This window comes from Cornus florida, unplaced genomic scaffold (genome assembly GCF_030987335.1).
Source record: "Cornus florida cultivar Cherokee Brave unplaced genomic scaffold, ASM3098733v1 CherokeeBrave_3.0.0_Hap2_Chr01, whole genome shotgun sequence".
NCBI classification, from domain to species: Eukaryota; Viridiplantae; Streptophyta; class Magnoliopsida; order Cornales; family Cornaceae; genus Cornus; species Cornus florida.
In genome coordinates, this window is record NW_026775571.1 from 42,504,376 (window position 1) to 42,526,811 (window position 22,436).

General features: G+C 35.8%; 1 protein-coding gene across 2 annotated transcripts in view; it reads left to right on the forward strand.

Moving 5' to 3' along the window:
• Positions 1 to 5,302: 5,302 nt before the first annotated feature.
• The window catches only part of LOC132295461 (uncharacterized), a 38,336-nt gene continuing 21,202 nt past the window's right edge, over positions 5,303 to 22,436 (forward strand). For both annotated transcript variants that reach the window (XM_059793737.1, XM_059793743.1), the window contains exons 1-5: positions 5,303 to 5,573; positions 7,174 to 7,268; positions 9,670 to 9,734; positions 20,897 to 20,940; positions 21,434 to 21,511. In XM_059793737.1, the coding sequence (XP_059649720.1) occupies positions 5,428 to 5,573; positions 7,174 to 7,268; positions 9,670 to 9,734; positions 20,897 to 20,940; positions 21,434 to 21,511 (428 nt within the window). In that variant the 5' untranslated portion in view covers positions 5,303 to 5,427. The remainder of the gene's footprint in view (positions 5,574 to 7,173; positions 7,269 to 9,669; positions 9,735 to 20,896; positions 20,941 to 21,433; positions 21,512 to 22,436) is intronic.

A 22,436-nucleotide genomic window follows, 5' to 3' on the forward strand; every position in this document is an offset into this window, starting at 1 on the left:
AGTGTTAGCCACAACTGCAGTGAAGAGTCGAGCACGAGTACGACAATAGTCAATGCTATGCCCCGGAATTCAACAGAAGGTACAGTAAAGAGATGAACGATCCTTTTTAAGGTTGGATTGCTGAGAGCCAGATCGATTTGTTATTGTTGTGTCCATTTGGAGCCAGATTGATTGTTATTATTGCGTCCATTGGAGCTAGACTGATTGTTATTGTTACGTCCATTGTGTTGAAAAAATGAGGCGGGGCAATCTGGTGCTGATTAAGATGGCACTGACTGATGAACAGAAGATGGTGTGGCTAGGACAGTGAGATGGTTCTGGGAACGAAGAGTCTGCAAGCACGTCTCTTCTCAAACACGTTCATTGAGAACTTGATCAAGTGAGGAAAAAGGTGAAGATGGAGAAGCTAACTGCGTACGGATTCAAAATCATCATGAAAGCTCATCAGAAATTGGTAAAGACGAATCTGATTGCGATACTCTAGAAATTTCCTTGCTTCAGAAGAATATTCCTATGATGGTTCTGAGAGAGCTAATTGATCCCATAGACATTTCATTCGGGAGAAGAATCCATTAATGCATTGACCTGATTCTTATTTGAGAGTAGAAAGTTGAACCATTAATTGAAATTGTCGAGCCCCATCAGAACCAGAGTAGCGAGAGGCAAGCATGTCCCAGACCTCCTTAGATGTGTCGTAACTCTCAAATTCCATCCCAATGGAAGGATTAGATGTGTTGGGTAACTATATGATGATCTTGTGATTATAACTGTCCCAGTCTTCAACACATATTGTATAGGCATCTGATGACTCTTATTTGGCCTAAGTAGGTGTTGTACGATATCTAGTAACATAAGACCATAACTTGCGACCTTTTAGAAAACTACGCATAGATTGATCCCAAAATGAATAATTGTCACCATTAAGAATAACTGATATAGAGTGAGTAACCTCGTTTTGTGCCATTTAAAAATCCCGAATGCAAAATCAGATTGCAAATTCGGTATTAGCGTAAAAAACTGGGCTGAAATAGTGTTTTTAGAAAGAAAAAAATTCTAACAAACGTGGCACTGACGAAGCAGACAGCTGAAGTCTGACGTGGCAACCTATTGATGTGGCAGTCCGCTGACATGACAAAATGGCCTTGGATGCTGATGTGGCAATGCTTATGTGGCATAATGGCCCTGGATGTTAACGTGGCAGAATGACCTTGGATGCTGACGTGGCAGGGCTAATTATGCAGCTGACGGGGCACGTGGGAGCGCGTTGAGCTTGAAGGAGAAGAATTCACGCGCGTTAGATGTAGATTTGACGAGTTTTGGCGCATGAAGGTGCGTAAAGGCTGATGCTGGAGCGTTGAGGCATGTGGCGGGCCGAAAAAAGGTATAGAGGCTTGCGGCAGCGCGTGGGGGTGCGAGCTTGCTTCTTTCTGGCTATTTTTGGTGGCATTGGGATGGTTTGAGTCTAAACTTTCGCCCAGTATGCTTAAAATGAGGCCAATTTCGAACACCTAACATAATGTACTCTTAATGGACTTATTGGAAACTACCAACAAATTAAAAAACAGAAGGCAGAGAACTTGGCTCTAATACCATGTTAGAAATAAAATAGAAAGAGAAATGTATATGTATTAATGTGTTGATAATGAATACAAGATGGGTTTATGTATAAGGGGTTATGTGTTGTGAACAAGTAAACCCTATATGTATATATGGTAACTCTACACATGGTAACAAGGGTAGGTGAAAACAGTTAACCCTAACCCTAGTATACAATTACATACATAAACTAAGCAAATTTTTTTTTTTTAATTTTTTTTAAGAAGGTAAAATGAGAAAGAGAGCGTTGTATATGACGCGAGAGTTGCTATGTGCGGCAATGTGAAGATAAAAGATGATGTTAGATTAGGGCTAAAGTTATATGCATATATGTATATGTGTATATCATGATTCACCGTATCGTCCGATACACGATTCGTATTAGCCAGTTTACAATGATTTTGTCCAATTTCAGTACACTGCGACTGTAACCGATACTGCGAACCATGGTGTGTGTGTATATATGTGGGGGTAGGGGGTGTTTAGGAACACGAAAGGCGGTAGAATTTTCTTATAATTTTAAAACAAGGGCATTTTTGACATTTTATTTTAGGGTTCAGTGCTCTGAAACCCCCTCAGGTTTGGATTTATTGCCCTCGTATTAAACCTTAGCCATTTTTGCTCTCACACCCCCTATGAAAAGTAAGAAAAAAATAATTTTACTATAATACCCTTACCTTTATTTAACTTTAAACTTATGTAAACAGATAAAACGTGAAATGACAATATTATCCTACACCCAATTCTCTCTCTCCCCTCTCCCTGAATCGCTATCACTGTTCACTGTATTTCTCTCTATCCCATATATATATATGTGTGTGTGTGTGTGTCAAGAGGTAGAGTGGTTACCAAAAAAGTTGTTTTTATTTAGGGGTAAACCAACTCTCTGTTTGGTTGCTGGGAAATGGAAGGAAAATAAAATGGATTTTTTTATTTTAATTTATTTGGAAACTAAAATAGATTTAAAAAAAAAAAAAAATTATATATCATGGTGTTTTTTTTTTGGTAAACTAACCTCAGTTTCTAATTTTTTTTTTTTGGTAAATTTTATAGGAATGACTTTTGCAGATATAGTGATGGCCATGGCTTCTATTATTATTATTATTATTTTCCTCACTGGTGGTTGTGGTGTGGTGGCGGTGGTTGGGGTGACCATGGTTTGTTTTCTGTTCTTCTAGTGGTACTATGGTTGTGGTGGTGTTTGGGTTTGCCATGCAAGAATTGTTAGGATTATTTTGGTCCATTAAATTGGTATTATATTTACGTAAAACCATGGAGGGTAATTTAGGCATTATATTTTATCAATTTGAAAGAAAGGAGTGTCATAATAAGATAAACCAAACCTCGTGGGGGTGTATTAGCAAAATTGGATGAGGTTTAATATGAGAGCAATAAACTGAAAACTTAAGAGGTGTTACAGCATTTAACCCTTTATTTTACTACTCCCTCCGTCTCATAAAAGTTGTTCACATTAATAATTAGGTGGTAGAATTTTCTTCTAATTTTAAATAAGGGCATTTTTTATGTTTTATTTTACTACTCCCTCCGTCGCATAAAATTTGTCCACATTTATGGGACGGAGGGGGTAATGATAGGAGCACGAGTCTATTATTTCGGAGTGCTAATTTCATTACTCAATTTAAAATGTGTATTCGTTGGGAAGGAATTTTTTTTTATAAAACCATTAAGCCCCTTGGGAAGGACTTTTTGGGAAGGACATTTTCATATTGACTTTATTAAACTATTAACACCCCCGGCGCTTGATGTATAGACATATATTAAACGATACGTTTGACCATTGTCGAGACCCAATAATCTTCTATTGCGATTGACCATTTAAGTGGTCCAATGTCCACCAAGAAGAAATTAGTCATGCAGTATATGATAATAATAATAAAAAATCGCAGTTTTTTTAAATTTAAACTCTTCACCTTTGCAATTTAATTAATTGGTAAATGATCCTAATGAGTTGTAATTGAACATTAAAAGAATAATTGATTCTCTCTTTTAAATTGGATTAATTAGTTTTTTGAAATTTAAATACTTCAGCTTTTGCAATTTAATTAATTGGTAAATGATCATAATGAGGTGTAATTGAACATTAAAAGAATAATTCATTCTCTCTTTTAAATTGGATTAATTAGTTTTTTGAAATTTAAATTCTTCACCTTTGCAATTTAATTAATTGGTAAATGATCATAATGAGGTGTAATTGAACATTAAAAGAATAATTCATTCTCTCTTTTAAATTGGATTAATTAGTTTTTTGAAATTTAAATTCTTCACCTTTGCAATTTAATTAATTGGTAAATGATCATAATGAGGTATAATTGAACATTAAAAGAATAATTCATTCTCTCTTTTAAATTGGATTAATTAGATATATAGAATTAAGTTATACCAATGCTTCTTTTGAACAACCGAGTATCCTACCATTATTTTCGTATTAAAATGGATATAAAAATAATGTCAAAATACTTTAAATCAAGTTATGAGTTAGCCAAAGATAAAGAAATGATTTGTTCAAATTTGATAAAACAAAAAATTAATATGAAATTTAATTTGAGTGTATGATTTACATAAAATTAAGAGTTTGTTTGGCTATCGCAGTTATTTTGTGCTTTTACTTTGACCTGAAATAAAAATAATATTTATACTTCGGAGTGTGTTCAATACCATTTCGTAGCATGTTTGGTAGCGTACATTTGTTACAAGATTTTTGAAAATAAAAATATAAAATCATGTTTGGTAAAAAAAAGTGTTGCAAGTTTAAAAAATAAAATGACTAGTTAAAAAAGTCATTTTAGAGTTTTTTTTTTTGGGTACTGTTTATTGCTACAGTGTGGAAGCAAACATAAGCCTGAATTTGGTGCTTTCGATTTTGGGATCTTTTGCAGAAACGCTTCGATATTATTTACATTGTAGCAAACTTTACCAAACACGATTAGTTGTTTTGCTTCACTACAATAAAGAAGAAAAAAAAACACGAAGCAATTGCATTTGCAAACATCCTTTAATATATATATATTTTTTTCAATTTCAATTTTAAGACCCTGATTTATACTACAAAACACAGTTTAAATGAATTTACTATCAAAATTTTGACCATTATTTTTAAAACACGATTGGTAGGGATGACAATTTCCTCCAACACGGCAGGTTCCGCCCCACTACTAATGGGGCAAATTTGATAGTTCCTTAAATGAGTTTGGGGTTGGTATGGTGAAATAATTGAAAATCCGAAACGAGTTTGTGACGGGGGCAGATTTAGTGATGAACCCGTTTCGACCCTGCCCCAATTATATATGTACCTTTTAAAATATATATATAAATATGTATTTAATATTTTTAATACTTTTGTTATTTTGTTGGAAGTGTCACTTAATATATTATTATTCATTATTTAGTAATATATTTTCTTTCTACGTAATAAAAGTGACATAACCCGCCATACTCAGCAATTAAACGAGGTACACGATGGGTGATCAATACTTTATCTATCAAAATAATGATGAAAATAATATACCAATTAATAACCAGTCCAAAATAAGGGCAAAATTAATATGACAAATATTCTAACCTGCCATTGCTGCCATCCCTTAAGATTGGACACAAAACTAAGGAAAAAAAGTACCGGGTTCATGGATTCTAATAGCGAGGTGACGACATCTTAATGTTTCTCTTAAATAATAAATAAATAGGGAATGAAGACACACAAGTCAATTATTCTCCATTTCGGATTCGCCGCCCACTGAGTACACTAAAGTGGCTACGCAACCCTTCTCTCTCTCCCAAAAGTTGATTGTTTGCGCTCTTTGTTTTTGTAAGAAAATGGATGATGACTGTAACTCCTCCGGTCATCTGCCAACGATTATGGTGACGAACGACGATGGAATTGATGCGCCGGGTTTGCGAGCTCTAGTTCGCGTCATCGTCTCCACCGGTTCTTATCAGGTTCTAGTCTGCGCGCCTGATTCGTACGTACTCTCTCTCTCTCTCTGTATATGCATTCATTTCTTTATCAAACAAATGTATTTTATATATCTATCTATATGTATGTGTATGTGTGTGTGCGTTTCTTTTCAACTGAAGGCCTGCCAATGTATTGAAGTCACGTGTGATCAGTTTGATTCTCCAAAGTTTAAGCTCTGTATATGTGAATTTTGACTGCAATTTGATAATTCTAGCTTTGTAGTATTATATACATATTTCAATGTGTTGTGGTGACGTAGCCTAAGATTTTGCTATGATCAATTGTCTAGTGATTCTTTCTGTGACCGATTTTTATTTCCTTTGATAAATTTGTTGTGGAATTTTGAGTAATATCTCATGTTTTTATGATTGTAAATTGGCTGTGAAATCCCAGAAAATAGTTTTGCTTTCTTTTATTCATTCACGATTGGCAAGTTTGTGTGAAGAGAAAAAGGAACAAAGTTGAGAACATAAATTTCTGTTAGTGTTGTCATCTACGATTGGTTTAGACAGCTAGAGAAAACTTTGGTGATAGATTGTTAATGTACATGAAAATTATACAAGAGTTGAAGAGCTCAGTTTGCTTTTATAGAACAAGAAATAAAAGCTCAAGTCTCAAATTGCAACTTGTATAAGAGTATGGTATTTGTTTTACCATTACTAAACTAATTCTACCTTCTTCTTCTTTTTTTTTTTTTTTTTTTTTTTTACTTTTATTTATTTATTTATTTTTTAAAAATATGTTTAGCTCCAAAGAAATAAGGTAATAAAATGATAAATTCCACAACATTAACCCCACACAGACGGAACTCTAATTGCAAATAATGATTTTAGTTCCTGCATTTCTATTGCTCCTATCTAAAAAACATATTTATTGAAGAAAAAAGAAGAAAAAACAAAATCCTAGCCATTAGACATCCTTCACGATTCCATTTCTTTTCATCAGTTGAATCACTTGCAATGACATTGTAACTTTAAGATTCATTGTTTGGTACAATGGTAAAATCGGGTTGTCAAGTATGAAAAATGTTTGCGTGTTTGAGTATGGACACTTGTCCAAGGTTATTTCAGTAGCTTTGAATAAATGGTTTTCTACTATGATACCATCCATATATATGGAGCTTTGAGTGCCTATCAAATACCCTAAGCTTGGTAAGGTTTGGGGGATGATGCACAGATTCAGCATGGGATAGGACATTCTCCAGTTCCCATGACCACTAAAGCCTAACTGATCTACCTTCATAATTATTAATTAAAATAATAGACAAATTCTGGTCTTCTCTCAATCAAAACGGTTGTTGTCAAAGTGTTGTATCTTGACCGGTCGCATAAAAATTCCCCCCTTGTTTGGTTTGCGACTGCAACCTCTTGTATTGTTCAAGCAGAACCTAGCCAAAATGATGTAAATTGTAATAGTGGGGTTAATATGTTTCTTGGATTATTAAATGTGGCAATGCACAATAAAGGAGAATAGTGATTTGATCAGTTATAATTTTTAATATCATTTATCAAATAATTATTATATATTGACAAAATAAAATTGGGAAGAATTGCATTTCTAGACAGAATCTGATGTCCTTTGTTTACTCATTGCTCCTTTTCCAGGGAAAAGTCAGCTGTTAGTCATAGTATCACTTGGCGTCATGCTGTTTCTGTCAAGCGAGCAGAGATTGATGGAGCAACAGCCTTTGCAGTTTCTGGTTTGTTGCAACTTTCTCTTAATTGCTTTCATATACAACTTATTTTTCTTGTAATCGCTTTCATATACAACTTATTTTTCTCTTAATCGTTTTTTCTTAGTTTACAGTGGTACCTAGTGAGAATCTCGTTTATCATTAGGATTTGAGAGGGGTCTTTTCTTGGCTTAAATATATTTTATTCAAAGGTAGACGTACTTTCCCTACTTTCTGGTCCAAACTTTTAGAATAACATCACCATCGAAGGGTACAACTGACGAACTCTGTCTTCTTCTTTAATGTGGTTTATCATATAGTATCAACAAGACTAGGGAATCCTTGTATGCTAGTGGAAAATGTGAAAGAATGATTCGTTCTATTTGTAAAAGAGAGAATGCCTCCCCATAAAATTATACCCCTGGTCTAGCTACAACAGGGTCCTTGGGAGGAAGGACTTGAGACTCGAGAGAGACTAGCCTTTGGTATTTTACAAAGTGTCAGGCTTGAACTCACACCTACAACACTTTACATTTTTTTTTGACTTGGAGTATATGCTATCCGTACGAAAATGGGAAAAGAAAACCACAAAATCAACTTTGAATTTTATGGTTTATAAGTGTTTTTTGACATTTGGTTCCCTGATGTGTGTATATTCGACGTCAATCAAATTATGACCAAAAAGGAATCAACATGAATTCAGGCATATTTTTTTTTTTGATAAGTAAATTGTATTAAAAGCGTTCAAAAAGGGGAATGCGACCCAAACTATACAAAGACAAAACGGAGCCTATGAATTCAAAGAGCTCATAAAATCAACAATCTCCTCAAGAGAGGAGTAGTCTCTCCCCTGACCCCAACAAAACAAATTACAAATGATGGAAAATTTTAACACCCCAATGGAGGATTCCTTTCCCTCAAAAGATCTTCCATTACGCTCTCTCCAAAGGCTCCACCAAATACAAAAAGGGATCATCCTCCAAAAAACTCTGACCTGAGCCCCCACCCATTGGCCCCTCCACATATGAATTCAGGCATATAATTACTCTATTCCTCTATATGTCAATAGGAACCCCAAAAATTCCAAGTGATGATGTTTGTAAAATTAGTAGTGAGGTGGATTTTCTGGTTTGCCTCCTCTTGGAGTCTTCATCACTAAAGTAATTCTTTATGTTAGGTTCAAACTATAAGACCTGAGCATTACTAATTGCATGCATGCATTTGCATTTGCATCTGTGTTCAGGTTTGACACTGACACATTGTTATATTGCTATTAAACACATGTATGCATGCGTGTATGAATTAAGACATATGTACTTTCTCTTTTCAATCAAATTCTTATGAATACATGCATACTGTGTATATTATAACTTATCAAAAAAAAAAAAATGTATATATATTATAATATGTTTTACATAACACATGTATAATGCAAATGTCTGACCTCATAACCTAATGCCTATGCTTGGAATTTGTAAATTATAACCTCAAAAGAGCTTCACCTGCCAATCTACCATATAACTTGTTCTACTTGTGTTAGTACAAGGAGAAATATAAAATGCATGTATCATAAGCCTTCTTGTTTATGTACTATGTAATCTCTATTGGTTAGTGTTGAAGGATTTAAATATTTGAGTTACACCCTCTAACTGCTTAAGCTTTTAGAGTAGTGGTGATTGGCATGGTATTAGAGGTAAAGGTCTCATGTTCAAACCTTACCGTCACCATGATAAGGTGGCCATACATGAGGGGGCGTGTTGATGAATTTAAACATTAGAGTTACACCATTTCTAATGGCTTAAGCTTTTAAAGAAGATGGTGGTTAACATGGTATCAGAGCCAAATGTCTTGTTTAAACCTCACCGACAACCTCATAATCAAAACTGAAACACGTGAAGGGTTGTGTTGAACGATTTTAAAATTTAAGTTACACCCTATCTAACAACTTTAGTTTTTAGAGTAGATGGTGGTTAACAGTTAGGAAGATTTATAACCTTATTGACCATTGTTTCTTAGTTATTAGGCCATGACTTCATGTTAACCTTTGTGTCCTTTGACTAGGTCATTGTGTCGAATGTTATTTCAAATGGTAAGATCACGAGTTATTAGTTTCAAAGAGCGATTGGTGATAGAATAAAATCGTGCCAGTCAAAACCGAATTGTGCATTTGATTTTCTTTTTAACTAGCATGATAGCGTCAATGCGATCCAATCTCACATCCTCCAACATTGCAGCTCAACTTCTCCACATGCTTCTTTTTGCGAACTGACTGCATTGGTGACATTGAGTGAACACTGGTAGACATAGGGGATGATGCACTCCTTAATGCAAAAGCCATTAAGTATTCTTGTTTAGGTTAATTACTCAAATAAGTCAAAGATTGCTCTTTGTACATCTACAATAACTTAAAGTTACTTATGTTTTGCAGGTACTCCAGCAGATTGTACTTCTTTGGGGATCTCCAAAACACTCTTCCCTTCAGTACCTGATCTGGTAATTATTTGGGCTTCAATTTGCAGTATCAAAATGTTAATGATTACTAGACTGGAGAGCATTCACTTAAAACCTTGACTATAAATTTCATGTTGCTTCCATTTTGCTAATTGGGGTGCACGTAACAGGGATACTTCCTTTAGCATTTCTTGAGAGTTGTGCAATGCGGAAATGGTAGGAATTGTTTCAAATTATAAAGAGGCAGGGGGATTGACTAGGTCTAGTTTGCTCTTTTTGTTTGTTTTTTATTTTAACCAATTTCAATTTAGTTAATGAGCAACAAGCAAGCAAAACACATGACAAAAATAAGAACGAGAGAGAGAGATAGAGAGAGAGAGAGATGACACAAGTTCTTACGTGGAACACTATAGTGAGGAAAAACCATCTGAGAAAGATTATGATGAGTTTCAGTGCCTTCAAAGTTGCTTTCCACAAGATGTCGATTCTAATGCCTTCAGATTCACTTTTTGTTGATTTACCTCCGACACCAACACTTAGTGTCCTCCAATTCCAATGCCTTCGGAATTTCCAATAACACTGATCCACGTTAACTCAATCATCTCACAGTGATCTGGTTCTCACACTGATTAAAAACCTTTTTCCTTCCACTAGCGCGTGCAAAGTGACAATACGAAGAGAACAAAGAGATTTGTGGAGAAAACTTCTGTCCCTTTCCCTTCGGGAGACTTTCTTTATATAATAATATTTACTATACAAGGAATGCTTACCACAATCATATCCCAAGATTTAGTATCCACAAATAATATTCCTAACTACAAGCAATCTGTAAATCATCTAAATTGGAATGAAATCCCTAATTACAAGTTATCTTACAACTCATCAAATCATCTAATTTTGGTATGTAGATCACCTCCTCTGATACCCCCCCTCAAATTGATGTTGGTGAATCCACAAGCATCAATTTGTCAACTAAGAACTGGTGACGAGTCTTAGTTAAGGCTTTAGTGAAAATATCTGCAGTTTGGAAATTTGTTGACACATGAGGCAAAGTAATGAGATGATTAACATAGGCTTCCCGAATGTAGTGACAATCGACCTCTATGTGTTTAGTCCGTTCATGAAATACTGGATTTTCTGTAATCCGGATGGCACTTGTGTTATCAGCATGTAGAGAAGTAGGATTTCAGAACAGGCAGAAGACATGGCTCGATATTCTGCCTCAGTAGAAGATTTTGAAACTCGCTCTTGTTTCTTGCATTTCCATGACACAAGGGAGCCATTGAGATACATGCACTACCCCGTTGTAGATTGACTAGAATCAGGACAACCTGCCCAGTCAGCATCACTATAAGCTGTAAGTTGGAGAGATGAACCAGCTTTATAAAATAACCCACGCTCTGGAGTGCCGAGTAAATAGCAAATGATCCGTTTGACAGCTACAAGATGAAGATGTCGAGGTTGGTGCATAAACTGACTCATCAAATTAACTGCATGAGAAATATCTGGTCTTGTGATTGTCAAATAAACCAAGCTCCCAACTAGTTGCCTATATGTCGTAGGATCAGAGAGTAGTTGGCCTTCATCTTTTTTATACTTGACATTAATTTCAAGTGGAGTAGCTACTGGAGTTGAGTTCTGGAGTCCAGCCAAAGCAATAAGATCTTTGGCATATTTGTGCTGATTAATAAAAATTCCATTACCTGATTGATGCACTTCAAGGCCTAGGAAATACGTGGGGTTTCCAAGATCCTTCATGTGGAAAAAAGAGTGTAAAGAAGCCTGTAGTTGTTGAATGCCTATTGTATCTGTACCAGTGATGATGATGTCGTCCACATATACAAGGAGAATGGTGATACCAGTTTCACGACGACGAAGAAACATAGAAGGATCAGTTTCAGATCACCATGTAAGAAGGCGTTTTTTACATCCATTTGATAAAGAGGCCAAGATTGAGAAGCTGCAATAGCAAGCACTGTATGAACAGTTGTCATTTTTGCCACAGGAGCAAAAGTCTCTTCATAATTAATCCCATACTCTTGCCAATTCCCGAGAGCGACCAAACGAGCTTTATATCGATCGAAGGAGCCATCAGATCTAAGTTTAACAGAGAAAATCCATTTGCAACCAATTGGTTTGTGACCAAGAGGACAAGGAACAATATCCCAAGTATGATTCCTCTCAAAAGCTTCCAATTCTTCCTTCATAGCTTGTTTCTAACATAAATGTTGTATGCCCTGTGAATATGAGTTGGGAATAGATTTTGATGACAGAGTAGTCATAAGAATTAGGCGATCAGGAGGTTTGATTTGGCGAGTGGATCTTCGAAGAGGAGGCGGTTGTGGACTTGGATCAGGAGATGGAGAGGAGTCACGGTTAGGACCTTCTTCTGCACCAATTGTTGTTTTACCTCGTCGCTTATAAACCAGCCCAGGTTTAAACCTTGTGAAAACAGAAGGATTATTACTACTAAAGACATGAAGATAAGAAAAGGAGGACGGAGGAGAAGGGACATGAGTATTTTGAAAGAAATACTGTTTTTCAACAAAGACAACATTACGAGAGGCACGAATGCGACGGACAGAAGGATCATAACACAAAAAACCTTTTTGATGAGATGCATACCCAAGAAATGCACAAGAAGCAGATTGTGCAGATAATTTGTTTCGATCTTGTGCAGGTAGATGGATGTAACAAACACAACCAAAAACACGCAATTGGTTATAATTGGGATTAGCTTGATGCAAGCGAAAATATGGAGATTGATGTTGAAGCTTTGGAGAAGGCAATCTATTGATAAGATGCGCAGCTGTGGAAAGTGCTTCCACCCAAAAACGAGAGGGTACTGATGCATCAAGAAGTAGGGTCCGAGTAACATCCAAAAGATGCCTATTTTTCCTCTCGGCTACTCCATTTTGTTGAGGAGTAGATGGACAAGTTTGCTGGGAAATGATTCCTTCATGTTGAAGATAATTTTGAAATTCATTTTTCATATATTCACCTCCAGAATCGGAACGAAGAATTTTGATGGATGTGGAAAATTGATTTTTTAGGTAAGCCAAAAAACGCTTAAAGGCATCAAAAACTCCAGATTTAGAATGCAAAAAATAAATCCACGTGTGTCGACTATAATCGTCGATGAAGGAAACAAAATATTTGTGACGAGAATGAGAGGGAAATGGAGCATCCCCCCAAACGTCGGTATGAATCAAATCGAAGCATTTTGTAGTAATGTCACCATGAATTGGAAAAGGAAGAGTCTTACTTTTACCCAATTTACAACTACTACAATCAAATGAGACATCATTGAAAGAAACAGGGTCTTTATTAGAAAACAAACCAGATTTCAACAAGAACAACAATCTTTTGGCATTAGGATGCACCAATCGTTTATGCCACATCTGATATGACGTACTAGAAGAAGGATAAAATAACGAAAATAAAGATTTATTCCTGGGATAGCTAAACAAGCTTAGAGGAAACAGCCTTCCACATTTAGGTCCCTTCCCGATCACTTTCCTCGACTCCTGATCCTGCACAATACATCCAGATGTAGAAAATGAAACTTTAGAGTTATTATCAACCAATTGACCGACAGATATAAGATTAGAGGTCAAACGTGGTGTATGATAAACATTATGTAATGGCAAAGAATGAGGGATATCACCAACTGACTTAATGGGAAGATGTTCCCCATTAGCAGTATGAATTTTCACATTTCCCACATATGGTTTCACATTAGTGAGATGTGTTGAGGAAGAGGTCATGTGATTGGAAGCACCAGAATCAACATACCAAATAGATGAGGAGGAAGGTTTACCTGTGAGACCAAGAGCAGAAAATGCAGAATGAATCATTTGTTGCACTACCTCTGGAGTTATGGATCTAGAAGCAGTAAAAGCTTGAGAATGCTGCATGGTCGTAGCAGCAGAGGGAGAACCCACTGCGGTGGTAGCATTGAAAGCCTGGGATGATCGATTTTGAGGTCGCTTACGGCAATCAACAATCAAATGTCCAGACTTCTTACAGTAGTTGCAGAATTTTTTGGCTATATGCCCATATTCCTTACAGCTATAACATTGTATTTTGGACAAATCCCTTCCTTTAGCCTGAGCTGCATAAGCTACATCCAGTGGATTAGTGCCAACACCCTTTTGTTCAATTGTAGCTTGAGTCAAACAACGTTGTTCTTCTCGGAGAAGTTCACCAAAGCACATATCCAATGATGGAGAAGGATCTCTAGCCATCAGATTTGAGCGAATAGATTCAAAATCACGTCTCAATTTCATAAGAAACTGATCTCTTAGAGTAATTTCATGCACTTTTTGAAGAGATGGTAGCCCCTCACTTGGGACAGTAGCATAAATTAGTTGCTTATATTCAGCCCAAAGATTCATGAATCCAGAATAATAGTCTTGAATTGACATATTCCCTTGGGAATATTCAGATATGTCCAATTCAAGCTGAAAACGCCTCCCAGAATTTTCTTGATTATAAACCTTTTTTAGATAACCCCACATATCTTTAGCATTGGAATAAGGCTGCAAATTGAGTACAATATTAGAATCTACTGAGCTTAAAATCCAACTAATTATCTTTGCATCATTAGACTCCCATTTAGCTATGCTATCATTTTCAGTCCCAGCTTTTGGTTCTGGGATTGATCCATCTACATGTCCCCACAATTCTTTCCCTTTAACAAACATACGGAATTGAAACTCCCAAGAAAAATAATTCTTCCCATTCAATTTAATGGGCAAGATTTCTGACTTTTCTGACATTCTAAAAAAAAAACTTCAAAAGAGACTCAAACGAAAGAGAAAAGATGAATGAGAACCTGAGATGATGCTAACAGCAATTCTTGACTGCAACTCTAACCAAGATTGTTGCTGCAACTCCTTAGAAACAAGACACCATAGTTTTTAACAAAAAACTGTGATGTATCTTATAAAAAAAAAAAAACTCAGAACATCTCTTGTATCAAGCTGGGCTCTGATACCATGACAATACGAAGAGAACAAAGAGATTTGTGGAGAAAACTTCTGTCCCTTTCCCTTCGGGAGACTTTCTTTATATAATAATATTTACTATACAAGGAATGCTTACCACAATCATATCCCAAGATTTGGTATCCACAAATAATATTCCTAACTACAAGCAATCTGTAAATCATCTAAATTGGAATGAAATCCCTAATTATAAGTTATCTTACAACTCATCAAATCATCTAATTTTGGTATGTAGATCACCTCCTCTGATACAAAGAAATGTGATTGGATCTGCTTCTCTGTTTGCTTTGGATGATCTTAGTGATGGAGCTCAATATGCATGATTAGAAGAGAACACACACGACTATCACTCATGTGCAAAAGTGTATGAAAACTAAAAAGAAACAAAGAAAATATTTCAACAAAATATGTATTATTGATCTCACTTTTAGAGAACAAAAGCTGAGCTTTTATATAAAAGAATCTTTGTTTTTGGGTTAAAAGTCAATCCTAAATTCATTAGAAAATATTTCTTTGAGAATACTAGAAGTTGGGACGTGTATCATGTAAGAATCATGTTCTTTTTGAACTAGGATAAGTTGGACTGGTACAAGCTAAGTGCTAAAAAGTGTAAATTGTGTAACTTTCCTCTGGACTAAGTTGAACCTGTCCATGTCAAAAGTTCGACCGGTGCAGTTTCTCTCTGACGTTAAAATGAAGCAAGTTGGACTGGTGCAGTGGCCTTATGGACCAGTGCAAGTGGGCACTGTCCAAATTCGTCTTTAAAAATACTTTTTAACTTGTAGAACTTGATTGGCACTCAAAATATTACCTTTAAATATCAAGTTTCCACTCGTCATTCAACTTACCTGGTACCATAGTGTTTGCTCATCATCTCTATCCCACACTCACTGATTTCTATGAGACTACATCTCTCTACTCAGTGCCTTTTTGAACCCACTCTCTGCTCTCTTTTTTTTTTCACTCTCTCTTCCATTCTCTATCTTCTTCTCTTTGTTTTTCTCTTCAAAGTGCATCTCCATATTTAATCATTTATAGATGAATTGTGCCACCTTTTCATTCTTCACCGCCTCAACAGGACACTATCTTACATTTTTCTATCTTTCATTCAATGCACTTACAACACATTAAATCATTTTTTTTATGCCACACATAGTCATTGCAGACACCATTTTTCTGTTTCATATTCATGCACTGACATTATCACAATTTAATGCACTGTCATAACTTTTTCTCTTGTTCATTTTACTGCCATCATCATTCACCTTCACACACATCACTTTAGCTAATGGATTTTAGCCACGACAACACTTCAGATGATAAAATCTGGTGCACTTGTCATTATCACTCAACCAAATAGGACTAGATTTTTGAGCCCATAAAGTCTCTTTCTGGTTGAGAGCAATTACATATCCTCTCTAGATGTTCTTTTTTTTTTAATTTTTTTATTTTTTTTTTATTTTTCAGCTAATATATATATATATATTATTGAGAGGATCCCCATTCTATCAGACTGAATGCCCCCAAGCTAACTTCGGACTTCCTGCACTCGCTGCTGCTGATAACCCTTATTCCTAACCTTGATAGCTTCCTTGACCAATTTTAATTTCTTCATTAATCTGGGAATAGGATTGCATTAGACCTCCCAATTATTTTCTATAAGATCTCCCAGCTCTTCAATATGACACCAGATTTTTAAAATTTTAAAAGATTTAGGACACTCAACAAATTTTCTAGCAGGATACGCCACCATTCTAGCTAAAGAAGCATCAACCACTTTTCATTCACCAAACCTCTTCAAGTCTGGCACAAATTCTCCTCTTTGTATATTGATTGTTGCACCAAGTCCAGCCTGAAAGGTCAAGACTATCAACAACTGAGTTAAATTCATCATTGAGTCTTTGAGGCACTCTGTGACCTGCAACATTCTCACGTTTGAATCTTACAACATTCCAATCACCAATGGAAATCCATGCTCCTTGAGGCTTGAACCAAGCGATGAACTAAATTATCCCACAAAAGCCTTCTCTCAATCACAGTAGTGGCAGAGTGCTCTGAAAAGAGAAAATGTTAGGAATTGTGTCTCAAAATTCTATTGTAATTAGGTTTCTATTTAGAGTTGTATTTTATTAGGTAGTTTCTTGGTTGTCAAAGTCTAGGGCTCTAAGGAATTGTAATCCTTGTTGGACAAGGAATTGGGTTTTTGAACTCTATGAATAGATATCTAAATTACTGTTGAGAGTTATGAGTTGAGAGAGATGTAACCTCATGAGGGTTGGAGTTGATGGGTAGAGGTGTAGTTACACGTTGGGTACAGTGAACATGGAAGGCGAGAGGGTTCTTGCGGAGTACGCAGAACTCGGTCAAGAGTTTGTGTGCATGGTTGGGTGTTGGAAATTCTCTACTATTGTAATATCTCTACATGATTATCGTGAATCTCTTCTCATCCGTGGACGTAGCCCTAGTTTTGGGTAAACCACGTATATCTTGTGTTCTGTGATTGTGTGTTTGTTTTTTCACTTCCGCTGTGCCTAAGATAAAAAAAACACTCCTGCTTAGAAACTTAAAGTTTGTTTTTCAGAAGCATGCTCTGCACATCTTCAGTGAGCATCTTCACCATTACAAGATTGGTATTCCATCCTACCAAAATTTTCCCACCAGGATTAGAATTATAATTATCATACTGGTGCCATCTGCAATTACTTATCAAAAAACAAAATACTGGTGCCATCTGCAATTGATCTTAAAAGAGATTCTGTTAAACTTTGGCACTTTCACCCTAGTCCCCACCAAGCGAACAATAGCAACATTAAATTGATAAATCCAATGAGCTCCTTCCCATTCCTTTTCCTTCCAAAAAAAATCTTCCTTTTGATACTCAACCATCGCCCTTTTGCCAGAGCCACTGCAAGACTCATGTTGAATCTTTCCACCCCCAAGGTTGTTGGTTTGCTGCACCAAAGGACTCAACACTCTTTGGCTAGAGCCACTGCAAGGTGCAGAGGGAGTCCTACATCCCCAACAGAAGTGGTATACTGCACTAAAAGCTTTCTCATAAGTTTATCAATCTCTACCTGTTGAACTTGCCTCTCATCCAAAGGATCTGCAATCTTCTCTCCTAGACTATCAGAAGCACTAGCAACTACTGCAGATGGTTGATCTTCCATAAGTCCTTCATTCAGTAAGTTATCCCCCGAAACAACAAAGGGTTTCTCAATCCTAACCGTATCAGATAGAATGATATATGTGTAGAAACATTCTCATAATTCAAATGCTCATTATCCTCAGCCTTATGAGTCTCATTTATTTCAATTAGTTTACCTTTCTGTTTGATTACCCGTTTTTCAGTTAACGTAGGCTTTGCCTTAGGAACCTTAGCCTTTCGAGGACAATTAGCAAGATGATCCACCCGTTTGCAAAAGGTACATACCTTGATACCCATGGTTTCCAATTTCTTTGTATTCGATTTGGACAACAGATTCTTGCTGATGAATAGTGACATTTGTTACAACAAACTGCAAACCAAAAACAAATCAAGAATCACGTTAGAAAAGTAAAAACTCCACACACAAAGAACACAAAGATTTACATGGTTTGTTGTAACAAACTGGTACCAAAGCTAAAGGTTCATGTTAAGAAGTTCGGCCTTTACTTGAAGGAGATCTAGAAAACACAAGGAGTCTCAATAGCTGCTACAACGGGTATCAGTTGTAGGTGGAGTCAATCAATCTGCTTATTTGGTCACAATTCAGAAAATCGTGATGGTGGCATTGAGCTCGAGTAGTCAAGGTGGAGCCTTGGAGATTGGACTGATCAAGAAGCATACAGTGGGGACAATCAGAGTTTTGCAGGAGGATTGTCAAGATTGAAGCTGCAAAGAATTGTCCTGATCAATGTCGTGAGAAGCGATGATTGGCTTCTAATTAGACTTCTATTTTAGAGTTGTATTTTATTAGGTAATTTCTTGTTAGGCAAGTCTCAGGCCCCAAGGAATTGTAACCCTTGTCTAACATAGAATTTGGTTTTGGATTTATAGATAAATTCCTAGGTTATGGATTGAGACTTATAAGAAAGAGAGAAATATAGCCCTAATTCTATAGTGGAGGGTGGTAGGCCTGTGAGGGAGTTGATGGGTAGGGGTAGTTATGGGTTTGATAGATTGAACATTGATGGTGAGAGGGGAGACTCATGGAGTTACACAGAGAAGAACTCTGGGGCAAGAGTTTGTCTACATGGTTTGGTGTTGGATATTCTCTATAGTTGTAATATCTCTACATAATCATAGTGAATCTATTCTCATCTGTGGACGTTGGCCTTTTTGGCTGAACCACGTTATATCTTGTGTTTAGTGTGTGATTGCTTTGTAAGCCTTCATTGGTTCTCCATGTTCTTGTGCTTCCGCTGTTGCCAATAACATTCATAGAGTCTGGCGTCAAACTCAACCATACCTTTGATAAATAGACCCCACGAACATGAAAAGGAAGGTTGTATAGTTTGATGCAACGTGGAAGTAACCCCAAGACATCCCTCTTCAAGTTAACATTCTTGTTCCATCTTTTATTGATAATGGGTCTTCCTTCAAAGGTGTGAACCTTTGTAGCACCCTTTTGAGCTTAGAAACTGACTCAAATATTGCCATGAAAAAACTTTCTTTCAACGAGACCACCTTGACATCAGTTCTCCGTCTGGGATTGATGCCTTAAGAAAAGGGTAGTAGGGTTTCTTTCCCATCACATATCCGATCACCAAATGCTGCCAACACTCAATTTCGCCAGCCACATTGTCATCTTCTGTAGAGGCAGACTTTGCTTTCTTACAATCGTCACAAAGGATAGGTTTACAAGGGTCTAGTTATTCTAGTGGCTCTGGAAAAAACACCTCCAACTTGTTCATGGGGTGGATTTTTTCTGATTAGTTCTCTCCCAGTGGTTCGTGGGAGGAGGTTTGACCCTCCTTCATGCTAGAAAAGCTTGTCTTCCTCATGGAACCCTATCTGCAGACTGCAGCAGAAATCCTAGTATCACCCTCATAGTTAAAAGCTAATTCTTAGGGTTCATGCATTAATGTTTTGAGAATTCATGGTTTGATTTGGAAAATCCTAATTGATATGCATCAAAAGTGTTTTTAGAGACTCCTTTACTAATATTTTCCTACAAGTGTAGGATCCCCTATCCCTTTTTTTTTTTTTTTTTTTGATAAGTAGGATTCCCTATCACTTTGATCGATCAAGTATCAATCGAAGGGTGCAGGATCTATGTTAATCGAACGACCTATTATGCTATTGATTGAGCCAAACGGAAAGCTAGTTTCCTTTTCAGATAAAAACGCCAAAAACCCTATTCTCTCTACAACTTTGTTTTGTCTACAGCTACTCTGTCACATTACAAGTCCTAAAATACAGAGTATAAACAGAGAGATACAGAGATTAGAGAGATCATATCATATTTTGAGTGCATTCATATATTTTTCTTTAAGCATTCATCAATTGCATTAGATTTTAAGTGTTATATTAGTGTGTTGACATCATAACTGTTGTGGAGCTGATTTGGAGAGTTCAACACCAACAAACAATCAATCAATCGAGATTAGAGCAGACTAGTAGTTTAAAGATCAGAATTGTTATTGAAGAAGTAGATTTCTGAGGAGCGAATCTGTTGACGGAGTGGATTGTGAACCTGGAGACTTTGTGTGTGAGTATGGTGGATTAGTCTATGTCAAGAGGTAATTAGTGGTTCTACGGTATGTGATATTTAACCTAGTGTAATATTTCTTTCTAATAGTAGATTTTCTATCGACTGGACTAGGTCCTGTGGTTTTTCTTGTTTGGGTTTTCCATGTAAAAAACTTAATGCCCGCTGTTCGTGCTTTATTCTGCTTTAAAAATACCTGCAAGACCTAATCATCTGTGATCAAGGTCTAGATCATGGACCTTGCACTAAATCTCTATCGGAGCCTAGAGTTCCGGTCCTTACCTTCTCAGTATGATGGGGTTGTGAAGAGAGGTCCATATGTACTCTGCAATTTAGTTTATGTTTCATTATTATTTTCAGCGGCCTATGATAGTAACTATAGTTATGTTGGACAAATTTCCACTTGTATCCTTGTTATGTAACTTAAGGCATTTCTGCTCATTGTGCTCCATATATTTGTTTTCACCTCTTGGTGGCTGATAAATTTTCCCGTCTCCTCTCACAGGTTGTCAGTGGCATAAATATGGGAAGCAACTGTGGTCTTCACATGTGAGTAACATTTATTCTCCATTGTGCCATCCCAGCTTCTCTTTTTGTTAAATTATCTTGTTGGTTTTTTTTTCTTTTTCTTTTTTTGTTAAAATATGAAATGCCTATTCTAAACTTCATAGTTTTATTGTACATATAAATGAAACATCATGTGGATATTTAAATTTTAGTACTAGTTTATTGTACTTAATTTAATATTATTTCTTAAATTCCATCTCAATTCAGATGTTCTACTGCACTGTATGGCTGTGTCTTCAAATGCTATGAGAAACAAAGTCAAGTGAATTTATTGTCCTAGAAAGTGTAAACGTACTTTTTGGAAGGATGAATTTTTTTCAATTCCTATTATAGACATAGCAACTATAAAAGGTGCTCCAATACCAGCTATTGTGTAGTTATATCTTAGTAATTTTTTTGTTAGAGTCTATAGAGCAGTGGCTGGCTGGTTGGGTGCCTGTGTCTCTACTAATTGGTTCTGTCATTGGAATTGCAGTGTTTACTCTGGGACGGTAGCTGGTGCAAGAGAGGCATTTTTCAATGGTGTGCCTTCAATCTCTCTGTCATATGAGTGGTATGTGGACATATTTCTACAGTCATTACTAAATATTGAAAAGATATATGTTTAAACTCGAGTGTCTATTACTTTGCATAACTCTTAATTATCTTTTGTAATTGACGGTGCCATCAAGGTCATAAATTTTCCAATTAATATGCTAAAACTGTTCTAAACCAAGAGGGCAACATTGCGACTTCATATATCATAAGAATAAGGGAGGGGTGCTGGTACATATTTGTACATTTGCTTTCCTTGTATTCTGTAATATTCTTTTCTTATCATCATCTCTCTCTCTCTCTCTTCTTCTTCTTCTTCTTCTTTCTTCCTTTTTTTATTTTTTATTTTTTTTAAATTTTTATTATTATTATTTTTTTCGTTCATTTCAAATGAATGCCTATTAAACATACTGTCAAATGCAAGTACTGTTTACTGTACTTGAAATTACATGAGGGCATAAGGGTTACTCTAGTATCTAATATAAGTAATAAGATTTAGGCAGAAAACCTTAGGGTGCATTCAGTAATGCGAACATTTTCTGTTTTCTGTTGTCAATACTTAAAAAGCAAAAATAAAAAGAGGAATTGTGTTCTGTAATATGTTTTTGTTTTTCTGAAGTCAAAAACATTTTTCATTTTTGGAAAGGAAAAGGTAACATTTTTTTTTTGTTTTTATTTTTTATGTTTTCTATGTTTTCGGCACTAAAACGCAAAAATGTTTTTGATACTGTTACCACACAGGCACTGTTAATTCCAAATAAAATTCATGTTATATTTTTATTATAAATATTAAATATTAATATTATATATTATATATTAGTATAAATGATTTTTTCGAGACAATAATATTTTATGTATTATATATTTTTTTATTTATTTTATATAATATTAATAAATCATCATGACATAGATATTTTATAATATTGTATACAATATTTGTATTA